Source organism: Sinocyclocheilus anshuiensis, unplaced genomic scaffold (genome assembly GCF_001515605.1).
Source record: "Sinocyclocheilus anshuiensis isolate Anshui unplaced genomic scaffold, SAMN03320099.WGS_v1.1 scaffold202, whole genome shotgun sequence".
NCBI classification, from domain to species: domain Eukaryota; kingdom Metazoa; phylum Chordata; class Actinopteri; order Cypriniformes; family Cyprinidae; genus Sinocyclocheilus; species Sinocyclocheilus anshuiensis.
Genome location: NW_015542342.1, coordinates 210,755 through 232,308, shown reverse-complemented (window position 1 = coordinate 232,308; position 21,554 = coordinate 210,755). Strand labels below are relative to the sequence as shown.

At 37.4% G+C, this 21,554-nt stretch overlaps 1 protein-coding gene across 2 annotated transcripts in view; it reads left to right on the top strand.

Moving 5' to 3' along the window:
• Window positions 1-21,554, top strand: part of LOC107691221 (extracellular serine/threonine protein kinase FAM20C-like) — a 64,470-nt gene that overhangs the window by 29,293 nt on the left and 13,623 nt on the right. For both annotated transcript variants that reach the window (XM_016489722.1, XM_016489721.1), the window contains exons 4-5: window positions 16,789-16,881; window positions 20,474-20,589. In XM_016489722.1, coding sequence (XP_016345208.1) covers window positions 16,789-16,881; window positions 20,474-20,589 — 209 coding nt within the window. The remainder of the gene's footprint in view (window positions 1-16,788; window positions 16,882-20,473; window positions 20,590-21,554) is intronic.

Genomic DNA, 21,554 nt, shown 5'->3' with positions numbered 1-21,554 from the left:
TACCCCAGCGACTTAAGACTGCTTTTGTGCTCCAGGGTCACATATAATCAACTTTAATTTGATCCCTCTCTGATTGGTTGCAATGAAGTGGAATGTGTTTGTAATACTCTTATGTCCATTCACTTATCGAAACAGTCGGTAGCTCATTCAAGGCCACCTTGGCTTCCTCTCGTTACTGTATTTGCTGCCAGCAAAAGGGGGGAAAAAAACTGAATTTGCCACCATTGCCTTCCGAGAAATCCATTTCAAGATGAGGATTATGAATTATGGAAAGGTCCCTGCGGAAGAGATGGTACACAATATTTCCTCAGAGAGAGGGTCTGTGGTAGCGAATGGGAACCTCTGAGCTAGAAAGAAGCTTTCATAGGGTTTGATATTCTCCAGCAAACCATCGAAAGTTTGACGATGTTGAAGCAATCATTCATCACGTCTCACAAGGATAGAGCTAGATGAATTATTTCTCTTACAAAGTTTTTTAAATGTCAAATTGTGAAGCCTTGTGGCTTTTCCATCTTACAGGATTCCCTACCCACTCCCTTGCATTATGCATGCAGGGAGAAGAAATTGGTCTCTCAAGAAGAGTCGCACACTGCATTTAATGGTAACGCGGCATTATTAACTTCAGGTGTGTCTCATCACATTTAGGATTCAACAACTTGGCCTGCCCTGGGGTGCATTTCCCATTCAACAGCATAACTCGCTGCTTATGATGCACTGCTGGAGAAATTAACTAGTTGCAGCAGTTTCCCAAAACTGTAGTAACATGGTCGTTACTGACTGATGTTAGAGTAATAACTTCTGCTAATTAATCATATTGAGGTTAGTATAGTTAAAGAAAGCCATTGTATATGCGAAATGCTGCTGTAACGAAAATGGCATCTTTAGCTTTATTTGACATTTGATTTCATCACAGGTTTCCTCTTATATCATACTCCGGGGGTTCCCTTGTGCTTTTGTGCAATTAAGAGACACTGATTGTGGTCACAACAAATAACGACAAAACTTGTGGCCATAGTTGGTTAACAAAGCTTTTGGTAAAACAGCCCTGATGAGCTATACTGGTATGGGGAAGTGAGCCAATCATAACAGAGGTCTTTTGCATATAGAATTCTTAAAGGTACACAGCCCTTGTTAATTCTGTCTAGATTTGTATCTACATTTGGTGCAAGGAACACTGGCTCGAACATTCTAAGAATAATTAAGCAAAAAAAAACGAATGCTATGTGTGGAATAGACAATGACCAGTCTGTTCTTCGAGGTATTTTTGAGTCTGTTTGTGAATTGCAATTAGCACTTTGAGCCTCAGGGGTCTCAAGTGCTGAGCAGGAGTCTGGCTCATTCATTTTGGTTTTTCCCCTTTGGATTCAGCTAGTATTCACTCTCTCCCTTGTTAATTAAAGAGACCTTGAGAAGCATGACATCCATATGTGCTCTCACAGTGGCACACTAGCAGAAAAACAACCTACTGACATATGTCCAGGCTTTGCACTCCTTTCAGACAGACACAGGGGGTCAAAGAGGATGCTGGGACGTCTGGGGCCGCTCCAGTTTACAGCAGGGCAGCCACTAGTTGGATTGGTTTGTTTACACAGATCCTTGTAGTCCATCGGTCTGGGTCCTAAAGTGACGGCAGACTTAGAGAGAACACAAAAGATTTAAGTCAACGTCAAAAGGCAAACATTGGTCAGCATGTTGAAGGTGACAGAAGGAAACACCTCAAGGCATGCTGGGTGGGCATTGCAACATGCAGTAAACACTGACACAAGCTTGAATCTCCACCCATCAGGAAGCTACAGCCTGGGGAAAATGTCAATTATGTTTGGTGAGAAAAAGCTTCGGCACGGCAAGAATGAGTGAAATTAAATCAATGTACTATAATCTTCCTCGGGCGCCCTAGGGCAATTCTAATTAAAAATCACATTGACCCTTAATTCTCTTAACCCTGGAATATAATTACCGCAGTAATTTGCACTGCTTCTAATTAGTGTATGTCTCTTAAAGTATGTTAAAGTTGTGAAGCAAAGCATTTGCGACAAAACTGTAATTAGAAACATCCGCTCCTTTTGTTGCATGTCTGGCGTCAGCTGTTGCAGGATCCAATCAGTAGTAACCTCTTCACTAGTTATTAATCACACTTTAAGGTTGGAGCCTTGCACATGCTTCCAAATCTTAATTGCATCTCAGAGTTAAATTAGACCCTAAAAATCATTGCTGCATTAATTACACAGCTTACGAAAATGTGTCAAGTGTCACTGATTTCCAAATGCACTTATGGCAGGTGCAACATGTCCTCCAACCAATACGCCCGCATAGGTCGTTTGTCCAAATCCCTGAAATACGACCCATCAGAGCGTATTCTACAGTTGCGCCCCTATTGGCAACAGGACACTTTCATATTGATGCTTTGTACTCTTTTATCTGTACCATAATTTGGGTTTCGTATAGCTCAGTTGGTAGAGCATGGCGTTACACGACAATATGCAGTCATGTGATCATGGGTTCAATCCCAGAGAACGCATGTGCTCATAAAATGTATATGCACTGTAAATCACGATTTTGCATGATTTCTGTGAGGGTAGGTTTAGGGGCGGGGTTAGGTGTGGTCATTCATACGAATTCGTATGAATTAGCCACCTAGTTAAATATGTACAAATTGCCGTGAGATTGAGTTGGACCATGTAAAAAGTCCACAAATTGCATTTAAATAAACACGCATTTTGATTGGTGATGACAGTCATACGTCATTTCATGACGACAGACGCAACACGACACTGTCATTATTTTTACGCCCACTAGAGGGCACTAAACTTTAAAACGTAAATATCGGTCATAATAAGGTGCTTGCTTAAACGACCTATAGGGTCGTTTTCATTTTGATTGGTAATGACAGTCATACGTTATTTCATGACGACAGACGCAACACGACACTGTCATTATTTTTACGCCCGCTAGAGGGCACTAAACTTTAAAATGTAAATATAGGTCATAATAAGGTGCTTGCTTAAACGACCTATAGGGTCGTTTTTTGTTGGAGGACAGTCTAGGCAGGCGTCATTTCTAACTTATTTACATTCATTTTTCATGTAGTGTTCCTTTCCAAGGAGAACAAAAACTTCAGCTGTGTACATACGCAACTAGGTTTAAATAGCTCCAAAATCATATTTATAAATAAATTAAAAAGCATTATTTAATTTGATAATCCAATAATGTATTTATAAATCTTAAATATACACTATCATGTAAAACTTTGGGGTCTCTTCTGCTCACCAAGGCTTTATTTACTTGATTAAAAATACAGTATAAATAGTAATATGTTGAAATAACTCATTTTACGATATGTATTTTTAAAATGTAATTTATTCTGTGATGGCAAAGTTGAATTTTCCATTACTCAGCCATTATTCCAGTCTTCAGTGTCACATCCTTCAGACATCGTTCTAATGTGTTGATTTGCTGCTGAAGAAACACTTATTATTATTATAAATGATGAAAAAAGTTGTGCTGCATAATATTTTTATGGAAACCATGAAACATTTTTCCAGGATTCTTTGATGAATAGAATGTTCATAAGAACGATTTTATTTAAAATTTTCTTTAAATTAAATTTTCTTTTAATTTCTGTAACATTATAAATTCAATTTTAAATTTTTATATTTTATGTGACCTTGCTGAATAAAATTATTGATTTCTAAAAATCATTATTTTATTTTATATTTTTAATGACATCTGTATTAAAGTCACAAAACATTAGTTATACATAAATCTTTTAGAAAATAAATTGGTTTTATGTAACCGCAATGGGCACACAAAATAATATAAAAAAAAAAACAGGAAGAAAAAAACACTTTTTTTCTGTCAAAAACAACAGTTGTATGAAAGATGTGTTAGTCTGAATTAGGTTGAGAACCTCATAAGCAGATAAAACTATAACGTGCTTTGCACTGGCTTATGTAAACCCTGGGTAAGCCTTCTGAAGACACTAATTTTTCGTCCTTAAATTTTTAAGCCTTTTGCACAAATAAAGCTCTTATTCTATAGAGGTTCTATTTTTATTTTTTTTTTTCAGAAAATGTCAGTTTCTGAAATGTTTAATCTCCTAGGATGAATATAGAATGTAGAATTGTCTTTGTGTTACTTACCTGTCTAGACCCTTGAGCTGATCTCATCTTTAATTCCTTATCATTCTAACTCTTTTTTTTTTACTGTTTGTTCTCTTGTGTTTTTCTCATACTTGATCAATACCTTTACTTAGGTTTCCTTCATGCTCTTTTTTTATTTTGCTTTAGCTCTCTTTATCTCCCAAAGTGAAAGATGGTGAGCTCAGGTCAAACATGAGTTCTTAAACTGTCCCCTCAGCACAGTCTACACGTGGGCTCTAACAATCAGTCCTGTCATTGGAGCAGTAACCATATCCGGGATTATGTCCGAATGATAGATCCCTCCCCTGGATCTGCCTGCAGGAGAATGGACAGGATTCAAGGAGGTTCTGCGCAGGCGGGCCGAGTTCAGGAGCTCATTTTTGTGTGTTTGAGCGCTCAGGGAGAATTCATGACCTGTTTAAAGGTTTCAGGCGTTGGTTACAGTGTTGAGGTGTTGCCCTCGGCCCCTCCAGCACTGACAGCACCACGGGTCACCGAGTTTGAGCAGGTGTCACTGACTTGTTAATACCTGTGGGAAATACTGGGAGGACACTGCAGGAGAGGAAAAACAAGAACGAGAGAAAAATGTTGATGTGTTTAAGCTCTGGCACTCTCAGTGCATGGTTTGGGACATCTGTGGTGGGATAAAACCATCTGGATGTGCTGCCGTGAGTTGCTGATTTAGCTGACTGACAGCTGTCGCTATTCCTTGATGATATGCCATTATTATTTTAGGATGTGCACATATAGCCCTGCTAACTTCTGTGGGACATCCTAGTGAGGTTTATATACAGCACTGTTATGCACTGACAGTAAGTGGCAGATTATTTTATGAATTGCATAATTTCGATAAATCTCGTTTGGTCATCAATCTGCTTACAAATGATCCTTTTTACTTTTAATACACAATTCATAGCCCTATTCATGATTATTCATCAGTGTATGCTATTCTAAAGAAAGACAATTGTTTTTGTCATTTTTAATCAAAAGGTAATAGCTTTTCTTTTAAGATGAAATCGGTATCTCTTCTCTTTTGGGATTACTCCTCTCCAACCACCTGTCATATAGAGACCACTTTCACAATCCAATCAATTCTGCTGGAAAACATTAAGTCCTGTTGTACATTTTTACTTGTTGAATAACCAGATTCACTCAGAAGTATGTCACATTTTGGAAGTATGGTTGTGAATGTTTTCATATCGAGGTTTAATCTGCCATCAAACTGACTGTAAAAGTCATTCCACCAAAAATGTGACCTTGCAGCACAAAAGCAGTCTTAAGTCGCTGGGGTATATTTGTAGCAATAGCCAACAATACATTGTATGGGTCAAAATGATAGATTTTTCTTTTATGCCAAAAATCATTAGGATATTAAGTAAAGATCATGTTCCATGAAGATATTTTGTAAATTCCCTACTGTGAATATATCAAAACTTAATGTTTGATTAGTAATATGCATTGCTAAGAACTTAATTTGGACAACTTTAAAGATGATTTTCTCAATATTTAGATTTTTTTGCACCCTCAGATTCCAGATTTTCAAATAGTTGTATCTCAGCCAAATATTGTCTGATCCTAACAAACCATACATCAATGGAAAGCTCGGAAAGCTTTCAGATCTCAATCTCAATTTCAAAAAATTGACCCTTTTGACTGGTTTTGTGTTTCAGGGTCACATATGGGAAAAAAATATGTTTTCAAATGTATTTGAGATATATTTCAAAATATACAAAAAATGGCCCAAAAATATTTGCTAAAATATGTTTCAAAATATATTTATGTAAATATATTTTCTACTAATATATTTTTGGCCATCTTTTGTATATTTTTGAAAATATATTTTAAAAATATAAATACATTTTTTTAAATCCATTTAAAAATATATTTAGCCCTCCATATATTTTTTCATTCCAAGAAAAGACATTTGAACACATTTGAAGAAAAACTTTATTTGTTGTCTATAACAAGTGGGAATATGAAACACAGTTGAATAAAAATAAATAATGAAAAAAAACCTAAATATAGGCTTTGCTGTAGGATTGGAAATGTATTTTCTTGCCCCTGAAATATATTTTGGTATATGAAGGTTGAAAATAAATTCACTTCACTTCACTGAACTTCACTGTTTACAACATATATATATATATATATATAGCATATATTTAAAATATATTTTGGCCAGAAAATATTTGCTGTATGGGTAAAAGGAAACATGTTTGACTTGTTAGAGGACACACTACTGTACAACATCAACTCTAAGAGATTCTAAAGGTTTATTTACAATGGCTGCAATATAACAAAGAGTGAAAAATTTAAGGGGGTCTGAATACTTTCCGTACCCACTGTATATATGACCCCAAACTTTTGAATGGATGTGTATATATAATGTATTTGTTCATTATTTTATTTAATATTTTTAATGACATCTGTATTAAAGTCACAAAACATTAGTTATACATAAATCTTTTAGAAAATAAATTGGTTTTATGTAACCGCAATGGGCACACAAAGATATTTTGTAAATTCCCTACTGTGAATATATCAAAACTTAATGTTTGATTAGTAATATGCATTGCTAAGAACTTAATTTGGACAACTTTAAAGATGATTTTCTCAATATTTAGATTTTTTTGCACCCTCAGATTCCAGATTTTCAAATAGTTGTATCTCAGCCAAATATTGTCTGATCCTAACAAACCATACATCAATGGAAAGCTCGGAAAGCTTTCAGATCTCAATCTCAATTTCAAAAAATTGACCCTTATGACTGGTTTTGTGGTCCAGGTTCACAAATGTCAAAAATCTTAATTCGAATAAAGTTTCAAATAAATAAAGAGATATCTAAATGTTAAAATTATCAAGCTAAACTCTTGCTCAAAAACATCTGCAGAGCTAAGATAGTGCCATTTCATAATCTTTTCCATTTTGAGAAATTTGAGAGAATATTTGTAAAATTATTAAAAGGATTGAATACATGAAAAGAGAGATGTGCAAACAGTTTACAGCATTTTTGGTTGCAAACCCTTGCGTAACCATTTTTCAAGTATTATCGAAGTAAATAAATAAATTGTGTAGACTCTTGTGCATCTAACGCCAAAATATGTCTTCTGAAAAGTGGTGAAACCAATTTAAAAAAGAAATCGGTTCGCTTTAAAAAAGTTTTTGAGCAGTAGGAGAAGAGAGAAATTGTCACTCTGCAAGTTAGCATCTCTGCTGATGTTGTGATATTCAGATCTCGTATATATTACTGTCCAAAAACTCAGTGGCAAAAAGATGATTCATACATTTACTGTATTTTCTGAAATTACAGTTTGGCTGTCTCAGTCACCTTAGTGGCACAGCAAAAATATAACTTAAAGTCAATATTATGTTACTTATAGTTTTCTTAGAAGGCTTGTTTCCAGACCAGAGATTTTATTAGTATTTAGTTTACATCGCAAGAACAATTACGCATATAGCCAGTTCAGCATTTTCTGTTCGCATGGTTTTTGTTTGTCTGAATGACCTGCTCTCCCTTCTGTCTGTCTCTCACACATCAAGAGATCGCCCCATCAAAACTAAAAGGACTTCTAAAGAGGATTAATGGCTTAATGTATTTTTCCCCTTCTTCTTAAAGGGCTAGTTCACCCAAAAATAAATATTCAGTACCACTTTACAATAATGTTCCATTTGTTAACATTAGTTAGCTACATTAGTTAACATGAACTAACAATGAAAAATGTGTCTAAGGCATTCATTAATCTTATTAATCATGTTAATTTTAACATTTACTAATGCATTATTAAAATCAAAAGTTGTATCTGACTTGCTTTCTTCTGTAGACCATAAAAGAAGATATTTTGAAGAATGCTCAGTATGATCTTTTCCACACAATAAAAATAGACACTGAACAGGGGCTGTCAAACTCTGAAAATGACACTCTAATGGTAAATTAGACGAAACAGCATGAGGGTGAGTTGTGCGGTCACATTAGTGAAATTTCAGCAAAATTTTGCTGACACAAAAGGTCCGATGTCTATTGTCAATAGTGTGGTGATGTACAAAGCAGAACTCAGAGCTCAGTGTAAACCAGTCAGCTTTCTGTTGGTCAGTGCAGTGAATTTTGGATGATTAACTTGAACCCATTGCAAAATCTGCATGGGGGAATCTTTCGCTCTTGGGAAAATTCCCAATCACATGGATTCCTACCAAAATGACTGGATCTTGTGCATGAAAATATACACTAAATGGATGTATTGGGACACACCTCTTGATTGCTGAATTCAAGCATTTCAGTCAGAGCCATTGCCACAGGTGTATAAAATCAAGCACCTAGCCATGCAGTCATAAAATATGGGTCATTCTGAAGAGCTCAATGAATTTAAGATTACTACTGTGATAGGATGCCCCTTTTGCAATAAGTCAGTTCGTGAAATTTCTTCCCAGCTAAATATTCCACAGTCAACTTTAAATGGTATAATTGGAACATGGATGCGTTTAGGAAAAACAACCACAAAGTAGTAGACCATGTAAAGAGTGCTGAGGTGCATGGTCCGTAAAAGTCGCCAATGCTCTGCTCATTCCATAGCTTGAAGAGCGTCAAACTTTCAATGGCATTAATACCAACACAAAAACTGTGCACCGGGAGATTCATGGAATGGGTTATCCATGGCCGAGAAGCTGCATGAAAGCCTCACATCACCAAGTACAATGCCAAAGGTCAGATGGAGTGATGTAAAGCATGCTGCCACTGGACTCTGGAGCAGTGGAAACCTGTTCTGTGGAGTGACGAATCACGCTTCTCTGTTTTGCAGTTTGATTGGTGAGTCTGGATTTGGTGGATGCCAGGAGAATGTCGCCTGACTGCATTGACCCAACTGTAAAGTTTGGTGGAGGAGGGATAATGATATGGAGCTGTTTTTAAGGGGTTGGGATAGGACCCTTACTTTCAATGAAGGGAAATCTTAATGCTTCAGCATATCGATACATTTTTGGACAATGCCATGCTTCCAACTTTGTGGGAAACATTTGGGAAAGGCCATTTTCTGTTCCAGCATGACTGTGCTGCAGTGCACAAAGACATGGTTTGATCAATTTGCTGTGGAAGAATTTGACCTGACTTCAAACCCATAGAACACCTTTGGGATGAACTAGAACAGAGATTGGGAGCCAGGCCTTCTGGTCCAACATCAGTGCCTGACCTCACCAGTGGCGGCTCGTGGGTTTTAAAATAGAGGAGGCACACTGGTCTGGGATCCCTGCCGATTATTATTATTAGCTTAACCACTTTAAAATGGCTTTTTGGTTGCTTTTAGTCAGAAAATGTAAAGAAAACGACATACATACAGCAAGATAATATAATTTCACTTACCTGGCCTATCACTTGAAGCAAACATCCATCCCTTCTTAAAAGTCTGTGTTAAAAGAGACCTGCCTGTTGTGCCATTTAATTAAGCCGACTGCTGTAGCCTATATCCAGCTTAGGCTGTTTTCCCTAAATTTGTACTGTTTGAATGACAGCTTGGTAAATCTGTTGGCAATCAAATATTCAATATCGCTACTCATCGTAAGTACTTGGTACATTATCAGCGCAGCAGCAGAAGCTCAAACTAATAACACGTAATTTAGTCTCTATAATGATCGGTTGATATCAGAAGGGAGGCTAGCCTCCCTTACGAGGTTTCTTTTCTCAACACTCCTCAGAGCTGAAAGTGAACACTCGATGGTGATTGGCTAATTTTACCAACGGAGGCACGAGAGCTCAGCGCTCACCCGGCCTCCCCCTACCCTTCTCTATCACCTAGCGGTTGTAATTACATCAGCAGATTCGGCACATTCGTGATAGAAAAGCAGCGCTTTCATGTTATGGTATTAAAACTGTGAAATTACAAACAAAAAAATACACATTCTGAGACATGAACTGAAATGAATTGTGAATTTTATTAACATTAAATCGTCCTCCTCCCATTTTCACCTCAAAATTATGGGGAAGCTGTGCCTCCCCCGACGAGCCGCCACTGGACCTCACAAATGCTCTTCTGGATGAATGGGCAAAAAACCACACAGAAACACTCCAAAATCCTGTGGAAAGCCTTTTCGGCTATAGCTGCAAAGAATGCTATGCCATTAAAGTCCCTGTTGGTGTAATGGTCAGGTGTCCTAATTCGGTAACTGCCTTTCAGATATGCACCTTTACCGGTATAATGGAACGGGACACATGTTTGTGTTTGCTGGCTTGGACCTAGCAAGCTCTTTATATGATTGCTGTTCAGATGATGTGCATGTCATATTATGGAAATGTGACAGTTTCAGTTGGCTGATGATTATCTGTCATCTCCACTATCATGTGTTCAAAGCCATCTGCCAGAAAATAAAGCCTGTCATGTTTGCATTTGTTTGTTAAATGTGACTCTGGAGCACAAAGGCAGTCTTAAGTCGCTGGGGTATATTTGTAGCAATAGCCAACAATACATTGTATGGGTCAAAATTATAGATTTTTCTTTTATGCCAAAAATCATTAGGATATTAAGTAAAGATCATGTTCCATGAAGATATTTAGTAAATTGCCTACCGTAAATATATCAAAACTTAATTTTTGATTAGTAATATGCATTGCTAAGAACTTCATTTGGACAACTTTAAAGATGATTTTCTCAATATTTAGATTTTTTTGCACCCTCAGATTCCAGATTTTCAAATAGTTGTATCTCAGCCAAATATTGTCCGATCCTAACAAACCATACATCAATGCAAAGCTTATTTACTCAGCGTTCAGATGATGTATAAATCTCAATTTCAAGAAATTGACCCTTATGACTGGTTTTGTGGTCCAGGATCGCAAATCATTTGTCATTTGTTTGTTGGTTGTAAAAGTATTTAACATCAGTTTTTCTGCATATTTAAGTGTCAGGAGTTTAAACAAAGTGAAGTGTCGTTTCTCAGAGGCAATATCAATTAGACTGCTCTGATATATGTTGATATGTTTCATGTCAGGATTGTCACAGGTTGTCCAGGTGATCTCTCTTTGTTTACCTGTGCAGATGGGGAAGTTTGAGTGACACATATTGCCGCTGCTTGGCAAACAACAAATACACAGGCTGTCTTCTGCTTTTATTGGCAATGAGATTTATATCAACATAATTGATCTGCCCGTTCTTCAGCAGAAAAAGCACATTAATATGGCTCGACTGCAGAGCGACCCACCATCCCCTAGAGCCATGAGCTGTCACATGTCAAACTGCCAGGACTTCTTCCCAGACTGGAGGCAGCACACAGGGTCAGGGTGACCGTGGCAACCGTCCAGCCAATCACAGTCCAGTAAGAGGCAACGGCGCATCCAGTAAAGTGCTCTGAGCGCTTTCTAGCCACAGCACAAGGGGCCGGAGATGTACTATGTCAAGACCATTTGAAAAAAATGTCGCTTGTGTTTTGTTATGGGGGATGCGAAGACATAATGAGAAACAAAAAGCATTGCTTTTCCACTATTTTGCATGTTAGGTAGGAAATTGAGTCACTGTCTATTATATTATCCTCTGCTGCACTTGCATGATATTCATAAATATACAGATATGCGTTAATATACATCTCGAAGTAATTTCTATTCATGCTTCAGAGTCGTGCCTAATGCACTTGCTCTGACACGTGCCGTGGTGATGGAGACCGGGCCTGTTTTATTCCCCTTTCTTCCATCTTCCAATCATTTCTTGTTCTCTCTTGACTGTTATTGCTAATGAATATGGTTAAAACTATAAAAATAAGACTAAAAACTAAAAAAAGATCACTTTCTTCCTTCTGTGGAACATAAAAAGAAGACATTCTGAAAAATGTTTTGATGCATAACAACATTGGAACGCACTGACCCTATTGAAAAAGAAGTACACTTCAGCATACTATTAAATAAGAGTACTTATTATGGAAATATTTTAAAAGAATATACTTAAGTGTGAACTGAATGTAATGTTTTTGGACAACTGTTTGTTATTCGCAATTAAATGAATATTAGTTTATAGTTTAAATGTATAGTAAATGCAGTTATCTGAACTTAAGAGTGCTTATTTGAGTAGACCTAAATAGGATTTAAGTATATTTTATATGTAATTTCACAATTCTGTTGTATCAATGCAAAGCTTATTTATTCAGCGTTCAGATGATGTATAAATCTCAATTTCAAGAAATTGACCCTTATGACTGGTTTTGTGGTCCAGGGTCGCAAATCATTTGTCATTTGTTTGTTGGTTGTAAAAGTATTTAACATCAGTTTTTCTGCATATTTAAGTGTCAGGAGTTTAAACAAAGTGAAGTGTCGTTTCTCAGAGGCAATATCAATTAGACTGCTCTGATATATGTTGATATGTTTCATGTCAGGATTGTCACAGGTTGTCCAGGTGATCTCTCTTTGTTTACCTGTGCAGATGGGGAAGTTTGAGTGACACATATTGCCGCTGCTTGGCAAACAACAAATACGCAGGCTGTCTTCTGCTTTTATTGGCAATGAGATTTATATCAACATAATTGATCTGCCCGTTCTTCAGCAGAAAAAGCACATTAATATGGCTCGACTGCAGAGCGACCCACCATCCCCTAGAGCCATGAGCTGTCACATGTCAAACTGCCAGGACTTCTTCCCAGACTGGAGGCAGCACACAGGGTCAGGGTGACCGTGGCAACCGTCCAGCCAATCACAGTCCAGTAAGAGGCAACGGCGCATCCAGTAAAGTGCTCTGAGCGCTTTCTAGCCACAGCACAAGGGGCCGGAGATGTACTATGTCAAGACCATTTGAAAAAAATGTCGCTTGTGTTTTGTTATGGGGGATGCGAAGACATAATGAGAAACAAAAAGCATTGCTTTTCCACTATTTTGCATGTTAGGTAGGAAATTGAGTCACTGTCTATTATATTATCCTCTGCTGCACTTGCATGATATTCATAAATATACAGATATGCATTAATATACATCTCGAAGTAATTTCTATTCATGCTTCAGAGTCGTGCCTAATGCACTTGCTCTGACACGTGCCGTGGTGATGGAGACCAGGCCTGTTTTATTCCCCTTTCTTCCATCTTCCAATCATTTCTTGTTCTCTCTTGACTGTTATTGCTAATGAATATGGTTAAAACTATAAAAATAAGACTAAAAACAAAAAAACAAAGACTTGGATCGCTTTCTTTTTTCTGTGGAACACAAAAGATATTCTGATGAATGTTTAGATGCATGACAACATTGACCCTTTTGAAAAAGAAGTACAATTTAGCATACTATTAAATAAGAGTACTTATTATGGAAATATAAAAAAATATATATATGTTTAAGTGTGAACTGAATGTTATGTTTTCAGACACTTAATTGTTTGTTTTTTTACAATTAAATGAACATTTGTTTAAATGTATATTAAATGCAATTAGCTGAACTTAAGAGTGCTTAATTGAGTAGACTTAAGAAGTATTTAAATACATTTTTATGTGATTTAAAATTGGTTAAAGTGTACTGCTGAATGTACTGACAAGAATTTTTGATAAGCTAAAATATTCTTTAATCACATTTTTATCGAAAATTGTATGCCATGTATTTAAATATATTTGTAATAATAAAGCTGCAATTTGAAATACATTTAATTTAAATGTGATGTCAAAAAAGTTACAATTATAGTAGTATAGTATTACAATTATAGTAGTGTATATTATATTTTACATTGTCATTATATTATAGTATGTAATTATAGTATTTACATGCACTAAATACAAACAAAATAAGTGTACTTCTTTAAAGCACAACAAAAGACTATTAAAACAATGATTTAAAATGTACTTTAAAGTAAAATTTTTAAATTGACATTATTACAAAGAGCACTTACAGTCATGAAAGTATCTCTTTTTTAAGTGTACTTATTACATTAATATTATATTATCTGGTAGTCGTATTTCGTTTTTTAATACACTTTGATTATTTGTAGTACACTTTCAATACAATTAAGCACACTTGTTTTTCAGAAGGGGGCTTTTATTGTCCCCCAGTCTGAGAGGTTTGCAACAACATGAGAGTGAGTAAATGATGACATAATTTTCATTTTTGAGTGAACTACAGTATATTGCTTTGCAGAAGAATTGCTCTCATTAAGTAGTCATACTTTAAGTAGTCAACAATGTTTGTGGACACCTGCTGGCTGAATAAAATCCCACTCTTTGGTCCAGGTGGTTGTTCACGACACTTCAGTCACTTGCTGAGTGACTCATTTCATTCTGGGCCAAAAGCTTTACCCCCATTCTCTCTCCAGAGAGGTCGCCTGAATCAGCAGTACATTTTAGGCCTCATCTGGAAAATAAAAATCCATGAGTTCCCTTTTGATCCAGGAAATTGAGTGGATCATAATGGTGGAAGAGGATTTCAGTGCAAAAAGCTTGCTTTGTCCCTCAAATCGGTGGGAAGTCGTGGCCTACTGGTTAGAGAGTCGGACTCGTAAGCCAAAGGTTGCGGGTGGACCCCGAAAATACAATTTTCCTCTGTTTGTTAGTCACCTACAAACTGATGTGTTTTGAGCTAACATTAGCCTAGCATAGCATTTTCTGACCCCATTCCGTAACGCTTCCAGGTACCGGCAGGGATTGTAGGTGGGGGGAGTGACTGTACAGCTCTCTCTCCCACCTTCAATACCACGACTGAGGTGCCCTTGAGGTGCCCTTGAGCAAGGCACCAAACCCCCAACTGCTCCCCGGGCGCCGCAGCATAAATGGCTGCCCACTGCTCCGGGTGTATGTTCACTGCTGTGTGTGTGCACTTTGGATGGGTAAATGCAGAGCACTAATTCCTAGTATGGGTCACCATACTTGGCCACATGTCACGTCACTTCACTTCAAATGAAAATATATGAAGTCACAAAAAGAATTTTCCATTGGTGTTTTGACAGTGGCGAGGGAAGAGGATATAAGCAGCACTCAGAGTTAATGGATGGATGAAAATGGGAATTTGAGGGCTAAAAGTTAATATAATAACTCATGATATTGAGGTCTGGTGGCTGGGGCTTTTTAAAAAAGCAGGACATCCTGTAGGAAAGAAAAATCACGAATATACTGAGATGGCTTATTCTCTTGCATAAAAAAAACACAAGCAATTTTCATTTTTTTCACAAGAGATCTCAACGATGGCTCAAACCTTGCCAAGAGACCAAAGTTCACATTTCAGAAAGAGCTCAAACATTTCTCATCAGATTCTTTTAAGACCAGAGTTATGATATCCACATTCATTTTATAGTGTTATTCTCTGTCAATAATTCATTTGTGTCGATTCATTTTAACTTCTCCAGAGGAGAAACATCAGTGCTGGCAGACACAAAGTTGATACTTAAATGAAACCCCATTCAGTTATGAGCAACCGTTGAGCAATACAATTTTCCTCTGTTTGTTAGTCACCTACAAACTGATGTGTTTTGAGCTAACATTAGCCTAGCATAGCATTTTCTGACCCCATTCCGTAACGCTTCCAGGAAAGATCTTACAGTTGTTTTCAGGAAAGCACCGTGTAAAAGATACCATGAGCTGTTTGAGACTGATGTCATTGTAGGAGGTTGAGAGTTAAGATCAGTGGTTTAGTGCATGTCTGTCTGGATTCTGTGGCTTTTTTTTCCTGCGCCTGTCTGTCTGAGTCTTGTGATCTGTCTGTCTGAACGCATAGGTACGTGGAGAGAACATGCACCTGCAGTTTGTTTCCTGCCAAAATCTGTTCTGTACACACACACACACACATTCCTTTAGTTGCTGATCCAGCCATGCGGCCCATTCGGCAGACGTCCATGTTGTCTATTTGTTGTCCGCTAGTGTCAGGATGTCTGCTTGTAAATACAGCTACACTGTAAAAAAAAAAAATCTGTGACATTTACGGTAAAATACCGGCAGCTGTGGTTGCCAGAACTTCACCGTAAAAAATATGGCAGCAACATTTTAGGTTTTACAGACAACTTAAATTCACAATAAAATACCGTATTTCATTAACTGATGTAATGTTAATAAACCAACATATTGAAATACTAATATCTGTTTTGAACCATTGTAATGCACTGATAACCACCAAAAACTGGTGGTGATGATAACGTCCCACGATGAACCTAAACTTATCACAAACAGCTTTTCTATGAGCTGAGGCGGGCAATACTTATATATAGAAGGTGCACCGTGTCATTCACACAAACACTAAACCCCATCATGGTGACACACGTGATACTGAAATAATGCAATAAACTTTCATTTAACAACATTAGATGTAAGATTAAACCCTAGTGTACACAACTGATGAGAAAAAACTAAGAAGAAACATGTTATTTCAACAAAAAACATCAACTAGGGAATAACTGGGAGTGTCAATTTACGGTTTTTCACTGTAAATTATACAATTACTTTTTCTTTTTCACTTCCAAAAACCTTATTTTTAACAGTATTTTACTGTAAAAGCACATTAAATGTAATTACATTTATTGACCGTATATAGTATGGAAACTTGCTGTTAAGTAACCAGTTAACAGGTTTTTACTGTAGCATTTTTACAGTCTTTTACTGTTAAAATCACAATAATTTTTTACAGTGTACCCGAAGCTAGCATAGACACAACAGACTGCTGGAGGCCTTCTATCTTCTGCAAGCACTAGCTAACACCAATCTTGTTTTTTTCTACTCTGTCCTCTAGACAAACCAGGGAACAAGAGACACCCCCAGACTTCTTCTACTTCTCTGACTTTGAGCGACACAACGCAGAGATCGCTGCATTTCATCTGGACAGGTAAGAGTAAAACACAGAGAGAAGGAGAGCGTTATCTGCAGGGCTCTGAAGGACAGCCCAGTGGCCAGTGTGAGAGTTTCGGGGCAAGATGTTTCCGGTTTTTGTTGGCTGTATTGCTTATTTTATTGTATGTTTGCCACTTGCAGAGACCATCTGAATAACAATGAGATCATGTGACATTAAGCATTGCCAAGAGTTTATGCTTGGCATCCCACTGTGCTTACTTTGTGTTTACTCGGCCTTTATCTTCATTTGACAGAAATGTTTGGAGGTGTTTAGATATGACAGGTCTGGGATTTTGTTTTAAGGTGTCTGACAGTGACAATATTAGACAATATTAGATTGCCAATGTATTTGAGAATGTCATCATTATTGTCTGAACTTTATTGTGTACTATTTTCTATTATTTACTACTTTTTCCCCCCATTATTCTTAGAATTATAGTTACTTTTTAAGGAAATGTTATTATGTTAAATGTTATTATTATTATTATTAATAATAATAACTATGGTAACACTTTACAGTAAGGTCCCATCAGTTCATTTCAGAGCAATTCATTTGTTACAGTGTTTATTAATCTTTGATAATGTTAGTTAATAAAAATATAACTGTTCGTTGTTAGCTCATGCCAGCTCAGGTCCATTAAATAATATTAATAGACGCAGCTTTGGATTTTAATAATGCATTAGTAAATACTGAAATTACAATAGTAATTACTTTAGAATATTTATTTCTTTGTTAGTTCATGTTTACTAATGTAGTTAATGAATGCTGGAACAAATGGAACCTTGTTGTAAACTGTTACTATTATTTATTTTCTATTTTTCTAATTTCTTAATTTACCGTATTGGCCCGAATATAAGACGACCCTGAATATAAGACGACTGCGTTTTTTCAGATGTATTTCCAATAAAAAAACATCTTCTTATATTCGGGTCAATACGGTAATTTAATTTAAATTTTTATTAAATTTTATTTAATTTAATTTTTATGCACCACCAATAAATAGAAAAGTTTCTAAGAAAGGTCCATTATTAAAAAATATTGTTTTATGGTTTAAATCGAAGAAGTCTGGTACTCTTACAATCTGGTAGCCTGCATGACGCTCATCCAAACCGCAGTCAACCACCCCAGTAGCCTTTAAGAGGAAATTCCCCTTACAGAGACCTTCAGCTTGGCTTCCTCACAGTTCTTTCACTGAAAACACCTGTAGTGCTATGATACTGCTCTGGAATGGATGTTGGCTGGGAAAAAGAAACCATAACCACACACCCACACATCTCCACATTTCACATTTACGCACGAGAGCGCTCGCGCCCGCGCCATTGTGATGTCAGAAAGCCAAACCAACTCTTATTATATTCTCGCCGCTCTGCGCATGTCACTCAAGACTTCTGGACAACGGCCTGAAAAGCACTTAGTGCGATAGAGTCGATACACCTTACAGTTACTCAGAAAGTAACAAGGTGCATGTGAGTGCAGTCAGAAGTCAGAAGAAACTCCCTGCTGACTTTAACAAGAAGCCCCACAGAGAAAGGCTTTGTGGAGTCAGAGAGCTAATTGAGCTTGTGAGACCCACTCAATTTCCTCCTGAATCTCTCATTTGCTCTCATTTGAAGTGCCTGTCATATCCATGATGTATTTTATTTAGGAGAGGAAAAAGCATGGTATGATATGTCAATTCATTGTCAGCTGAGTGATAACGCTGAGAGGATGTTTGCTAGTGAAATGGATATTGATATTCGATTAGTGTGAGAGCGTGTGGAAACAGCGGCATTTTACAAGAAACGTTGTGCTGCTACAGTACGCTCACCTTCAATGGAAACCTCCTCCACTGGCAGCTTCCGCTTCTTATTTCCACAAACGTCTGACAGAATGTTCCTAGAATGCAGTGTTTCCACACTGGGCTCTTTGTCACCCGCATCCAGAGTGACTCGGCAACTTGCGACCCCTGAGTGGTTTCATCTCAAAGGCTTGGGTTTCTGTCTCTCAGGGCCCAGGAGCCCATGAGTCTTTGGAGGTTTAATGTTGAAAGCACTCACACCACACGATGTGGGATTTTCTCCACGACGGCCCACTGCACACACAGACAAAGACTGAGAGATTAAAGGGTTAGTTCACCCAAAAATGAAAATTCTGTCATTAATTACTCACCCTCGTGTCGTTCCAAACCTGTAAGACCTCCGTTTATCTTCGGAACACAATTTAAGATATTTTTGATGAAATCTGAGGGCTCTCTGACCCTCCCATAGACGGCAAGGTAACTACCACGTTCAAGGTCCAGAAATGTACCAAGATGATCGACAAAGTAATCCGTGTGACATCAGTGGTTCAACTGTAAAGTTACGAAAGCTACGAGAATACTTTTTTTGCGCAAAGAAAACAAAAATAACGACTTTATTCCATATTTTCGTCTCTACTGCGTCACTTGTGGACGCGCATTCACGACAGTACCATGACGCGAGCGTGTGGCGGCGTAATGACGTGAGTGGGAGGCATAGAGAGAGGATAATAAATATTCTACATTTATATTTAATTTGTAAGTATGTTTAGTAATTGAGTAAAACATGTTATTCTACACTGTAAAAAAAAAATCTGTGACATTTACAGTAACTAAACACCATCATAGTGACACACACAATACTGAAATAATGCAATAAACATTCATTTAACAACATTAGATGTAAGATTAAACCCTAGTGTACACAACTGATAAGAAAAACCTCAAATATGAGTGTCATGCAGGGAATTCTGGGAGTGTCAATTTACGTTTTTTCACCATAAATTATACAATGACTTTTTCTTTTTCACTTCCAAAAACCGTATTTTTAACAGTATTTTACTGGAAAATCACATTAAATGCAATTACATTTATTCAAGGAATATAGTATGGAAACTTACTGTTAACCAGTTAACAGGTTTTTACTGTAGCATTTTTACAGTCTTTTACTGTTAAAATCACAATCATTTTTTACAGTGTACATGTTAAGGGATAAAAACCACTTTTTGTTTTTTCAAATTAATAATGGAAGTTTGTGGGTTTATTGGAAATCATGTTTTGAATTTCTTAAAATTGCATTCTGTAAATTCCTCTCTCTATCGTTCAAATTCTTGAAAACTTCTTGTGAGGCGTGTTTAATTAAAAAAATCACTCATAATTGAAAAGGAGACAAATTCGGATTTTGCCCAACACAAGTACACAAGAAATGAGAGAAACTAGAGACCATTTATATCCTGTGGTGTGTGTGGCCAGATGCTAAAATGCCAATAAAAGTCTAATAAAGAGCATTCACGGAGGTCTCATAAAGCCAGGGAGTAAAGAGCGGGCTCAGTTGCTTAGCAGTAGCACCTTGAAGAAAAAATCGTTACCAAGCCACTTTAAAAAATGGCTTTATTCTATGGATATTCTGCACTCTTTATTGTTGCTTCTTCATTATTGAATGCGGCAGGAGATTGAATGGCTGGTGTCACTGTTCTCATAAAGCAGTCTGTGAACTGTGCAACGTCTGCATGAAGAAACACCACAGGTGCTGTATCTGATAATGCATTGCAAATAAATCATTTGACAATGCCGCTTGTTTGTGGCGCACAGAATCCTGGATTTCCGGAGAGTTCCCCCGGTGGCCGGCAGGCTGGTGAACATGACACAGGAGATCCGAGACGTGACCCGTGACAAAAAGCTCTGGCGGACATTCTTCGTATCCCCAGGTATGAGTGGCTTCCACACAGCCTTTTCTTCTATCCCATCAGGCTATGCATCCCCCCTTCTGATTGTTGGCTTCTCACGCATATAGAGTTCAAACAGTGGGAAAATCCACATTTCTGTGAATGAAGACAGCCATTCAGTTTCATGACAAACTTCCCTGTGCCTATGTGGTTTAGAAGTGTTAGCATTTAGCAAGTGTTGCATAGTTTACATACGGCCATGTTAGCATCTTGCTATATGTATTTCTGACTGCTTAATTCTTTTCTAAGTCCATAAAGAACCGTCAAACTAACTAACTAACTAAATATTAGCACAAAAAGCTTGCAGTAGACCAAACGTAGACCAGCTTACAACACCTAGCCAAGATGCTATGCTAATTACAGCTCTTAATTGGGGAGTAACAAGCATGCAATAACACACGTGCAGCAAGTTTGGCAACTAAATTACCGACATTTAGATGATGTAAGCGTTGGGATGAGGCACACAGATTGGCCATATTCTTTCTCTGCAGGGCTATCATTAGCATTCTGCCTCCACTTTTCATGACAAATGTGTTTTTGTGGGAACGAGTGAAAGGGCTCCTCTTCCCCCGGGGACCTGTGTCAGGAAACATTTGAAAAAGGCGTTATACACAGTGATTCATCATTGGCTAAATAGCAGTGTTTAATGAGCCCTTGGTGAATCTGACCATTTTAGATCACTGACATCCTCCCTGTTAAAAAAACCAGCATATGCTGGTTAGGTATGTTTTGACGCTGGGATGCTGGTTTATGCTGGTCCTTTGCCAGCACATGACCAGCATAAACCAGCAAAGGACCAGCTTAAACCAGCAAAGGACCAGCTTAAACCAGCAAAGGACCAGCTTAAACCAGCAAAGGACCAGCTTAAACCAGCAAAGGACCAGCTTAAACCAGCAAAGGACCAGCTTAAACCAGCAAAGGACCAGCTTAAACCAGCAAAGGACCAG